Raw genomic sequence first — 12,158 nt, 5'->3', positions numbered from 1 at the left:
CAGAACGAGTGTCTGGAACGGCAGCCGGTGCCCGCAGTGTGCACTTCCGGGGCGTGAGCGGGATATATATATACGGACCAATAATATATACGGTACCGAAGATCCATAAAGACATCAACAAACCGCCAGGACGCCCTATTATCTCAGCAATAAACTCATTATATCACCCGGTATCTAAACTACTTGATCAAATCCTCTAACCTCATATCCAACTGCAGCCAACATTCATCAAGGATACAACTGCTTTTCTGACACGTTTGGCTCAGTTTGACACCTTGCCCGCAGATACTGTACTGGTCAAGATGGATGTGACCAGCCTGTATACTTCAATACCACAACAGGCTGGCATTGCAGCAGTGGCATCTTTTTTGAGGGAAAATAAAATCACAGACCTGGAACAATCACTGTTTGTGGAACGACTCTCTCTTACACTTGAGAGAAATTACTTCCTGTACAATGGAGAATTTTACTAGCAGACCAGCGGGTGTGCCATGGGTAGCCCGGTGGCACCCAGTCTGGCGAATGTCTATATGTTCCTGGAAGAAAATGATACATTTCTACACAATGTTGACATCAACAAGTACATATTACTGTACATCAGATTTATAGATGATCTTTTCTTGCTGTGGTCCGGCCCAACATCACCCATGGTAGAACACATCTCCAAGATTAATGCAAGCACTTCACCGATTTAATATACAGTGAACATTCAAACAGAACACATTAATTACTTGGATGTACTGATTAAGCTGCAAAACTCAAAAATTACAACTGAGGTCTTCATAAAGCCCACCGACCGCAACACATTGTTGGCAGCATCAAGTCACCACCCGAAACCCCTGAAGCGGGGGGCTGCCTAAGTCCCAGCTTATAAAGGAGAGAGAGACTTAAAAATCACCCGAAATCGCACCATATCGCACTTTTTTGCCACAAATTCGCATCTCATTACATATGCGAATTCGGGGCAAAAACCGCTATTTTTAAAGGTGCGATTTTTTTCTTACGAAAAAAATTGCACCCTATTACATTTCGCCCCCTGTGGGGTTTTTTTTTCGGCAGCGTTCTGTACGGCAGCGTTCCGTACGGCAGCGTACGCCGTGCTGTTTGTGCGGCGCATATGCCACGCCCATAGTAGCGGCAATTCGAATTTACAAAACCTGGCGTACCTTCAAAATCTAATTTAGGTGAAATCTTGTAATATTTTCTATAATGGCCACCTCCAACGTTATAAAATCATAAATGCTATCTGTGAATGTTCATTAGTACTGTGCTATTGTTGTGAATGTACCAAAAATGTAAGTAACCCAATCCATTTGGAAATCCACCCCACAAGTCATGCAATAGTCATCACTGATGTCATGCACAACACATGTGATAGGCCTATAAATAGTGGTTTGATGCTAGATTAATTTGTCTCCAGATCTGTATTGTGGCCGGGTCTAAGGTAAGCTCTCCCATGGTCATTAACAATGTGAGGGTAATAATGTATGCAACATTTGTTCACATATCAAAGAATTTTTGGTCAGCAAAGGCTTGTTAGCATTAATGAATCATGTTAGCTGGCCACCATTTAACACACAGGTGTTAAACCTGTGGCCCACCATATATTGGTGAACTACATGTCCCATCAATAGTTGAAATGTTACAGTTCACAATGGAGGTTATTCATGTTACAACATTCCCTTTCACACCATCAGAAGGCGCACACTTTGATGTCCCATGCATTTTCACCTAACATATTTCTTTCAATTTGTCATTCATGTGTCTGACTACATGATTTCATGATCAATTGTTATTACATATAATACTTAATTAGTGTTTAGGTGTTAAATGTAATAGACATATTTGTGTTTACAAAGTTGTGTGGTAAGGTTATATTATTGTTACATCATTGTAGATCATTATGGATATTCGGGACTTGACTGGGGGCGGCCGTCTATTGTACGTATGGATTCATATAATTCTACTTATTTTTGGGGATGAGCATTCTTTGCATAGGTGTTCCATTTCATTTGATCATTTTATTGTAGGTTGCTGAAGCAATGATGGAATTTGTGGCTAATGGGCTAAGGGCACTTGCGGCTCAACCCACTCGTCGCCCAAGGCGGCCAGGACGTGCAAGAATCTTTCGCACACAGGTTACACTCTTTGGGATGCCCGATGATGAGGTACTTACTAGGTACCGGTTACCCCCACATGTCATTCTAGATATACTCTCTTTAATTGAGAGTGATCTAGAACCTCTTCATGGGCTCACGACGGCAATTCCGCCTCACACTCAGCTGCTGGCGGTCTTGCATTTCTGCGCCTCAGGATCATTCCAACAAGTAGTGGCAGTACTTGCTGGAATATCCCAGCCGGCTTTCAGCAGAATCCTGAGGCGTGTGACGTCAGCCATGTTTAGGCGCAAGGGGCACTTCATGGCCATGTCTTTTGCCCAAGAGACCCTTCACAGAAGCCAGCAGGCATTCCATCAAATTGCTGGCTTCCCTAATGTGATAGGAGCTGTGGATGGCACCCATGTACCATTTGTGCCTCCATCACGAAGTGAGAAGATCTATAGGAACCGAAAATTGTTCCACTCACTCAACGTGATGGTGGTATGTGGCCTATCCATGGAAATTCTCGCCTTCAACTCGAAGTTTCCCGGAAGTGCCCATGACTCTCATGTTATCCGACAAACCGGGATTTGGCAGAGACTCCAAGAGCTTGAAGGCCGTGATGCGTGGGTTCTGGGTGACTCTGGTTACCCATATACGCCCTGGCTACTTACGCCGTACAGCTCCCCAGCACCAGGCCCACAGGAGGCATTCAATAGGGCGCATGTTGCCACCAGGCAAGTGGTGGAGCGCTCAATTGGCCTGTTAAAGGGTCGATTTAGAGTGCTCCACCGCACTGGTGGTGACTTACAGTATGCGCCTGAAATGGTGTCGAGGATTGTGGGCTTGTGTGCATTCTTTCACAACATAGCTGTGCGGCGTGAGATACCCTTTGATGAGTGGGAGGTTCCATCTGAGCCGCAAGATCCTCCCCTGCGCCCATCCCGCTCCCCGGAAAGCCGTCGTGGATACCAGCTGCGGGACTCTGTTGCCCAAAGATTCTTCAGGTACATTTTTGAATGTTGCACAGACCAACCCAATTTCTGATCAATTACACCCATCAAGGTGGAAAATGATGTTAATTTTGTGTCCTCCAAATTTAAAATTAGCCAGCATGGCCTCTTATTCCCAATATCAATAGCACTACGTATTATGTTTGAGGTGTATTGGTTTTAGACCAATATTGCAGGTCACCTTGTTCATAGATTTTAAAATGTTTTTTATGTTTCGAATATTGTAGCTGAGGTTATCATCCATGTCTGGTGAGTAGATTGTTTTTCATACTTTTTTCACTATGTATGTTTGGTATGTGTTGGTGATTATTTTATTTGTAGATGTAATATTTATTATTATATATATATATATATATATATATATATATATATATATATATATATACACATGCACTGCGGGCGGCACTCACGGAAATAAATACAAACGCAAGGGTTTAGCTTAACCCTTGCGTTTGTATTTATTTCCGTGAGTGCCGCCCGCAGTGCATGTATCTATGATTGGTCTATCTAGGAGGGCACCCGGAGCATTATCAAGTTAACTGGAGTACGAGTGCCGATCTCTTGGAAAGATATATATATATATATATATATATATATATTTTTTTTTTTTTTTTTGGGTGTTTTTTTTTTTATATATTTGAAGTAGGAGCCAGGCAGGCAGGCAGCCAGCTTAGGTGTATTAGGTGTCCAATATAATGGTGTAGTCAGGAGAACTGCACGTATGTGTATGTGTTTTTTTATATAAATGTCCGCATACACATAAATGCATACAGTAAGTAATGCAATGTTTTCGCCGATTGTTGGGCGCATACACAATGTTCATGTCAATATGGATAATAAAGTTAATACCAAATAATACCAAATAGTAAACTTAACAACCAATCACAGGACATGAATATTTTTCATGCGCCATTGGTAAAATGGCTTCCTACCAGAGAGCAGCGCCCTTCAGCACTGCGGAGCTGCTGGCCCTGGTCTCCGTTATGGAGCAGAGGCTAGGACGTGCAGGGCCCTATATCTCAAATAGGGACAAGCGCCGGGCCTACGTTGCAGCCCGGCGCAGAATATTCGCCCGCACAAATGTGCGGAGGACCATCGCCCAGTTGGAGAGGCGATGGTCCGACCTGCCTCGGCGCCAGCCGGAACTACTGCAGGGTTTGAGGCGGCGTCTTGAACGCTATAAGTATTGACGCAAAACACACATAATTAACAGTGAATGTTTTATTTTTCACATTATTAAATAGTTATATTACATGAGGTCAATTCGGTGTTGATGATATAGAAATGGCATATACTATATGTGTGATACTTCCTCTATCACATGCATTAATGAGGATATGATATGTACTTGTTATAGTAATTAGAATGTCAAATGACACTCAACCATTTTGTTTGTTTAACCCACAGCGCGGGAGAGAGCCAGACAGGCCCGTGAGGAGGGCCGTGAGGAGGGCCGTGAGGAGACACAGGAGGAGGCCCAGGAGGAGGCCCAGGAGGAGGCCCAGGAGGAGGCCCCGGAGGTGGCCCAGGAGGTGGAGGTAGAAGTGGAGGGCCAGGTGGAGGTGGAGGAGGCGGGACAGGTGGAGATGGAGGAGGAGGAGGATGAGGGCCGCCATGAGGCGGAAAACTTCACCTCCACTCCCCCTACACACACCCCTCCCCCTACACACACCCCTCCCCCTAGCCACTCACCAACCTCCTCATTCTACCTTCCTTCCCCCCCTATACCAAGAGCAGGAGGAGCTGGCCCTACCCCTCCCAAACTTTCCACCACCTCCCAACGTGGAGGATGCTGAGATTGTGGAGCTGGCAGCCAGTGGTAAGTAGACGTAATGCCTCATTACTGACTTAGGTACAGTTTGTTATGTCGCACAGCTGATTACATTTTGCTATTATATAGTAAAGACTAGTCCAAACAAATGGACAACAACAGACACACTTTGGGGTTATAGGGCCATGCTGTAAATGTGGAATCTGGTGGCTCATGTAGGTGATAAGTGTTTATTTATGGAGGGTCTTTCTATACAAGTACAAATAAAACATCAATGGAGTATGGCCAGGCGTGATTTATAATGGAGTCACAAGTGGCCAGTTCCCCTGGGCCCCCCTCTAGTCAGTGGGTTACAAATTGTTTGGTGTATGAAAGCGGATTAGTGCTGCACTTTCACCTATCTGGCAATGTGACAATGATTCATGAAGTAAGGGGTAGAGGGACTAGCCTAGCCTTTTAATGTGGTATATCTATCTATCTATCTATCTATCTATCTATCTATCTATCTATCTATCTATCTATCATGCAGTTAACTATTAAGCAGTGACATGCAGGTATATATGTATGGCTAAATGTGGCAAGTTCTAGTGGATGTAGCTTTCTAGTACATTGGTGAGTGTTAAGGCAGGACAAGTGTGAGTGAGGCTCAAGTGTTGTTGTGATTTTGATACATACATTGGCAATTTTATCAGTCACATATTCTGTAGTGTAAGCCACTGTGTGTGTGTGTGTGTGGCACCATCATATTTTTTTTTGTAATTGTTTGTATGTATGATTTATCATGCTGTAGGTACTTAGGATTGACCTCTGTGACCTCCTGCTGTGAATTTTATTTTTTTTGGTTTTGTATGTAAATAATTTTTTTGTTGAAAGTTAGAAGTGGTCTGTGTGTTATTGTATTATTTTACAGTATAAGTATAAATATCAGTATATAAGTATAAATAGTGCTGTTTATTTATGTAAGGTGCAAAAGGTATATACAGTATATAGATGGGTTTATTGCATACAAGTGCTTGAAAGTGAAGGGGAATGTAAAGATGTACATAGTGTGTTGATGTGTATGTGTGTGTGTTTGCATGTGAAGAATAATTTATGATGTAATATGCATACATAACACATGGGCGTAAAGGGGCAAGAAAGAATGTTGTGAACTTAGCATGATGTAAGGGTTAATCTAAAGTGGTAGTAAAGTGTTTAATTATCAATTAGAGTAATAATAGATGACCATTAAAAACAATCCCTTTTTAATGAGGTTGCCTAATTGCATAAGTGGGTCATGTAACAGATTTTGGTGTTCAGATAATAGTGGTGAGTTTTGCGGAAATACACTGCATCGGTGCGTACGGGCCGGTTCCCGTCCGTTCTGACGCGGTAAGACCGTGCATACGCTGTAAGACCGTGCAGAATATGTGTGTGTCCACCGCACACGCAAAGGTTTGGATGTCGTCTGTAAACACGCCCTCTTCTTAAAGAGTGAGTCCGTCCGAATGCGGAGGACCGGTGGGCGTTTCTTCGTACAATGTCCGCACAGCGTGGCGTGCGGACCGCTCCGAAATAATTCGGAAATATACGCACCAACCAGAATAACCTCCATATTTTGACAGGCACAAATGCTCATATATATACGCCTGTATGCAGTAAGATATTGGCGCATACATGCAGGCAGACATATTTGTCCCATAAGTTTGTATGGATAAAGTTTTGTACAAATTACAGATAAGCAACCAATCAGAAAGCAGCATAGTTGATATATAGGTATGGGTTTATTTGGTGCACAATTGCCAATATGAAAGCTGCTGCATTTACAGAGAGGGAGCTGCACGTCCTTACAGAAGTAATGGACAAGAGGGTGGGGCGCGCAGCTCCATACATATCTAATGCTTCAAAACGCGCAGTGTACAGAGAGGATGTGCAGGAAAATAGAGAGGATGACCGGATCGAGCAGGACCATCCTGCAGCTCGAAAGGCAGTGGTCAGACCTGCGGAGGAGAGAACCCGCCCACCTTGAGCTGTTGCGGAGAAGTATCAGGCGTGGTAAGTTGCTAATAAAAGCATTACCCTGTTATGCTAAAATTTGCATGCTAAAAGTATGAGACACTACCAAGTTTACACCTGTACTATGACTATATATATATATATATATATATATATATATATATATATATATATATATATATATATATATTGATGTACAGTATGTATGTGGGTGTATGTATGTCAGTGTAGGTGTCTATTGTTGTAAAGTTCCTGGATGTGTGAGTGTTTATTTGTGAATGTCCAATGCTAATTGTAATTCATTTTTTCATTCCAAATCCATTCAAAAAATGCACCTTGCTGGGGCCAGACAAAACACAGCACGCCAACGCAGACGCCTCACTAGTGTGACACAGTACCAAGATGCGGGGCCTCAACATGACCCAAGGCCATCCGCCCCACCTCCAAACACCGAAGTGGAGCTAGCACCCACCCCAAAATGATTTGCCTACACACCATCCCCACAGTCCACCAGTAGCCAGAACCAAGATATGGGGACACAGACTGAACCACCACGGCCAGGGTTGTCATCTGCTGGCGAGGTGGAATGTAAGTACTATTTGTTACTACTGATGGATGTCTGTGTATGCATATGTGTTGTTCTGTATGTGGCTCTGTGTGTGTGTCATGACCTACATGTATATGTAGTTGCATACTTCATTTCATTTAGTTTTTCTCTATCAATTGCAGTTGGAACACAAAGAAGGCAGGCATGTCTGTTAATGCTGCGGGATGTGGCAGTACATCTGAGGGATGCAGCTTGCTGTGTTGCGGCATTGATGAATGTTTTGAATATTTTTATATTTTTATTTTACTTTATCTTACCTCCCAACAGTCCCGATCGCACAGCATCTATTCCCGCAGCCAGGGGGCTGGGGGCATGGCTAGAGGCTCACAGAGCCTCTGGGTCATGCCCCCATAGCGGCAAAATGGGGGCATGGCCTCGCGTAAGAGCCATGAGCATAGACCACGCCCAAATTAGGCCACGCCCCCGAAAATTTCGGCACGCCTCCGGCGCGCAGCAGCAGCGTCCCGCCTGCTGAACGACCAAAGTTGGGAGGTATGACTTTATTGACATTAAAAGTTTAAAAATTGGGACCATTACAAAATAAATCTGCTATATTTGACATTTGTCTGTGTGATTTTTGAGTATACTACTATTGTAAGTGCTTATGTAAAAAAAAAAAAAACATATTTAGCAGTTATGGTTGGATTCAGATGGGAAATGCTTCTAGAGAGATTGGGGTTGAAATGTAAACATATGAGTCATGTGACATCTTTGCAGGAAAACAAGCAGAAATGAGTTTGAATAGCAATGTATAATTCTTGTAACACAGAATAGAAAAGTGCATGATGAATTTAACAAGCTTCTTTAACAGACAATAAATATTGGTAAAACAAGTGTAAATTACAGGGCAAAATAACATTGGCCCTTATTCTGATCGGTGCGGTTGGAGACGATTATGCGGCCAGGACCGTGCGTGCGAAACCCCGCCTTCCATACGGATCGCCAACTCCGTCCGTATGCGGTAAGAAGCTGTCCGAACGGACCGCACGTGTATTTTTCACGGAATACGCCTCCTCCATCTAAGGGAACCTCCCCCATCATTCGATGGTCGCAGACCATCGAATGCATGACCGAGTGCTCCACCAGCACCCGCAACCTCAGACCACACGGACATTTTTCCGTGCAAAAGCAGAGATCTGGGCGGGCAGCTGACATCCGGCGATGTCATATGTCCGCCCCCTACACGTGCGTCACGGCCGCATTACCATACGTACGCCCAGCGTTTTCATGGGATCTCCCATGAAACGCGGGGCGTATGCATATGGTAATGAGCCCAAATAGCCTTCACGCCCCTCTCCACCCCCTGTTCGGAGTGTTCACATATCATGCGGAATTTCGCCGTACGCCCCGCTCGCATATGCGCAGAGACGCCTCTGCACATGCGCAGACACAAAACATTGGCGGGCCGAACGCACGCGGATATATCCGCACCAATCAGAATAAGGGCCATAGTGAGAGTAGTTGAGCAGCACAATGATGAGCCATTGCTTTAAACTCAAATGTGCCAGTTGTAATTGTTAGGGAAATTGAGTATTGATTCCAATTAACTGCATTAATTGTGGACCCTGATGTCAATCATTGATGTTTGGCTAATTGCGCGCTGCGTGGGTTTGGTTATGCCGTGAGTACACAAGTGAGACCAGAGCATGCTCGTTCGCAGACTGTGTTGTATGTGTGTATGTAATTAGGGTCGTGCGTGCGAACTGTTTTATGTGCTAGCACTGTAAGTCAACTCCCCTTTTGGTATGTTTGCGTGTGAATTATTTAGTAAGCACTATAGGCGTGATTAAGGTGGATGCGTGCGTGTCTAGAATTCTTGTATGGATGCTTGTGTATGTGCATGCAAACGACTCAATCTGAATGAGGGCCAATGTACAAAGCTCAATCAAACAGCAATACACTACATAAATATGATATAACCACTGTAAGCCACTACTGCTGCCACTTGTGATGGATTAAGGTGGGTATTACTGTATATCTGCAGAGTAATAGTAGTATAGTAATAGCAGCCATCACAGATTTCATCCATATCAGACACAGAAGGGAGTTATTATCCATGTCAGGGATCGCCGTAGTTTAGGGTTACCGTAGATAAGGATGGTGGCCTGGACTGAGGCAAATGAAAAGAGAATCATCTGACATATCCAATATCCCCAAATACTGTCAGAAACTACGTTCAGTCCAAAAATGACCAAAACAAGCATTATTAATATATAGAAAGCTATGAAACACCCCATGGTGTGCACAGCACGGTGACAATCCTTCACATGGCTGTAAGCAGATTCTCCCATGTTCCTCTTCATCTTCCGGTCGTTCATCTTGAGGTACCTGGCACTGCTGGCTGTGGCTGTTACCGAAACAACGGCGGGGATAGAGCTGAGAATCAGGACGATGTTCATAAAATTGAGACTTGGTTCATTGGTTTCTGAGGTTCCATTTACTGCGGTTATAGATGAGTTCTGCTGGGGCAAGTTTCGGGGGGAACTAAGAAGTGACAAGAAGCTTTCACAAAGAGACACAACTTCCGCTGTTAGTATCATCCCTGGGACAACTGTACCAATCTTCTTCCTCACCCATGCCAGAATGCCGGAACGGACATCCACGATTTTTGTAAAATAGAAGAAGTTTAGACTGGCCGTGAGCCACGCACTGGATGCCATGATGTAGGCGGTTGTGTAATCCATAATACGACCAACATAAATAAGATTTACTAATTGTGGCCACATTAAGCTCATTAGAAAGTTTGCAGACATTATTATTGTATATAATACGTTAGAAATGCACAGAGAGATCAGGATGATGTTGTTGGTGGTGATATTGTTCCTCCTGCACCCAGTGAGTGAGACTATTATAAAGACATTGGAGAATATTCCAGTAAGAACCTCCAGTGCCAGCACAACAAGACAAGCCTGTATAATAGGAATACCCATTTCAGGAGATACGTAGATAAAATATATTTAGTGTTCTGGAATGTCCACACAGGATTCTACCATCTCTGGAACAACCTCAGGGGGAACAAACTCGGTGACACTTGTAGATGTATCTAGTCTCGATGCTATCTGTGTGTAGAAGATGCTGTGTCTCGCTATTTCCTGACCTTTACCTTCTAATACTGGCCCCAATTTGCCTGCATGCAAAACAACAACATATAGATTTACAGGTCAAAGGATTGCATTCAGTAGCTGTATGTAAATGGTGCAGTTCCTGCTTTACACAAATACTAAGTTTCTTTTAATTGCCTTCAATAGTTTATGGGGTTTTTTTTACACTTTGGGCGAGATGTAAAAGGGTTTCATCTTTTCAGACAAAGTCAGAAATTGCTTGCGATATCTGGCAATATATTATTATAATTTTTTTTAAACATTAAATTTTTATTGAAAAGAAATGTTGTCCAAACAGACAACCTCTTTTTTTTTTTAAAGGGGAGGGGGGGGGGGGGGTACAGAAAAAAAAAAGAAAGGGGAGGATGGGGGGGGGAGGTTAGTAGAGAATACAATATTGCCAACATGTTTGTAGCAAGATTCAAATACAAGAACATTCTCATAGGTATGGGCAAGTAACATTGTAAAGTACATGCCAGTAGTTGAACAAATACAAATATTGTCTAACACAGATGTGGTAAGGTATAGTAAGAGCTAACAAAAGCCATGACTGCTAGACCCTGTGGGGGGGATCTAAGAGACCAGAGTAGACAGATCCAAGGTGTAATCAATTTTGAACGGCCCACCTCATCACAGTAGAGGGACCAGCCAAACCATTTCATATGTATTATATTAGGGGCACTGGAGTAACTAGCCCCCGATGTTTCCAATAGGTAATGCTTATGGACTTTTTTAAGGATGGAGTCTATATTTGGGGTTGCATCAGATTTCCATAGCTTAGCTATGACAACTTTTGTTGCAATCAGCACATGTCCAATAACATACTTCTCAGCCATAGTCATAGAAGGAGGGAAAATATGTAGCAGTGCTAGGGCAGGATCTGGTGAGATGGGACGTTTTAAAATGGAGCTCAGCTGCTGAAATACTTCTGCCCAGAGAGGTCGCAATTCGGGGCATTCCCAAAATATGTGGAAAATATTTCCCACATGTCAGAAATCTTAAAGCAGGAACTAAATACCCCATCCCATTCCTCCTCAGTGAGGATCTTGTTCAAATCTCTCTCCCAGCTCAGCTGAGGAGGAGCTTTGCTGCCCTCCCGGAGGGGAAGAAGATGAGTGTACCACCTAGAAATTCCTCCTTTATGGGAGGGAGCACTGATAAGTTTTTTGAGGCTAGGTGGGAAGTACGGGGGTCTAGTTGGAGTGTGTAAATGTGCCTGAAGCCAACTTCTGAGTTGTAAATAAATAAAGAAATCTCGCTTTGAGATATTGAAATAATTTTGCAGGTCAGAGAAAGATCTCAACTGGTCGTCTACGAATAAGTCTCCTAATGTGGATATGCCTAGGCTGATCCAGTTATCTAGCGGAGGGATGGGGATTAGTACCTTAAGGGCCGTGAGTGGTAAAGGGGGGGCTGGGAGGGTTGCCTTTTCTGTAGATTCTACTAATTTGTGCCAGATCTCTAGAGAGGATTGAATAGATTGGCACCAAGAGGCATATCGACGTGACACCGAAGGAGGGAGCCATAAGAGGTCAGCTAAAGGGACAGGGTGTGAGTAGGAACTCTCCAGGG

The 12,158-nt window shown here is 43.6% G+C and overlaps 1 protein-coding gene across 1 annotated transcript; it reads right to left on the bottom strand.

Annotated features, from left to right (window-relative positions):
- Positions 1–9,515: 9,515 nt before the first annotated feature.
- On the bottom strand, positions 9,516–10,169 carry LOC146021048 (taste receptor type 2 member 40-like). Its single transcript, XM_083154849.1, has one exon. It carries the CDS (start codon positions 10,167–10,169, stop codon positions 9,516–9,518), a length of 654 nt encoding a protein of 217 aa, XP_083010975.1.
- Positions 10,170–12,158: the final 1,989 nt, after the last annotated feature.

Source organism: Crinia signifera, chromosome 7, assembly GCF_055691185.1.
Source record: "Crinia signifera chromosome 7, ASM5569118v1, whole genome shotgun sequence".
Taxonomy (NCBI): Eukaryota; Metazoa; Chordata; class Amphibia; order Anura; family Myobatrachidae; genus Crinia; species Crinia signifera.
Note: the sequence above shows the minus strand (reverse complement) of the source record. Positions and strands in the feature narration are given on the sequence as shown.

Excerpts from the sequence above, each read along its gene's own strand:
- LOC146021048 (XM_083154849.1), bottom strand. The coding sequence starts at position 10,169 with ATGGATTACACAACCGCCTACATCATGGCATCCAGTGCGTGGCTCACG.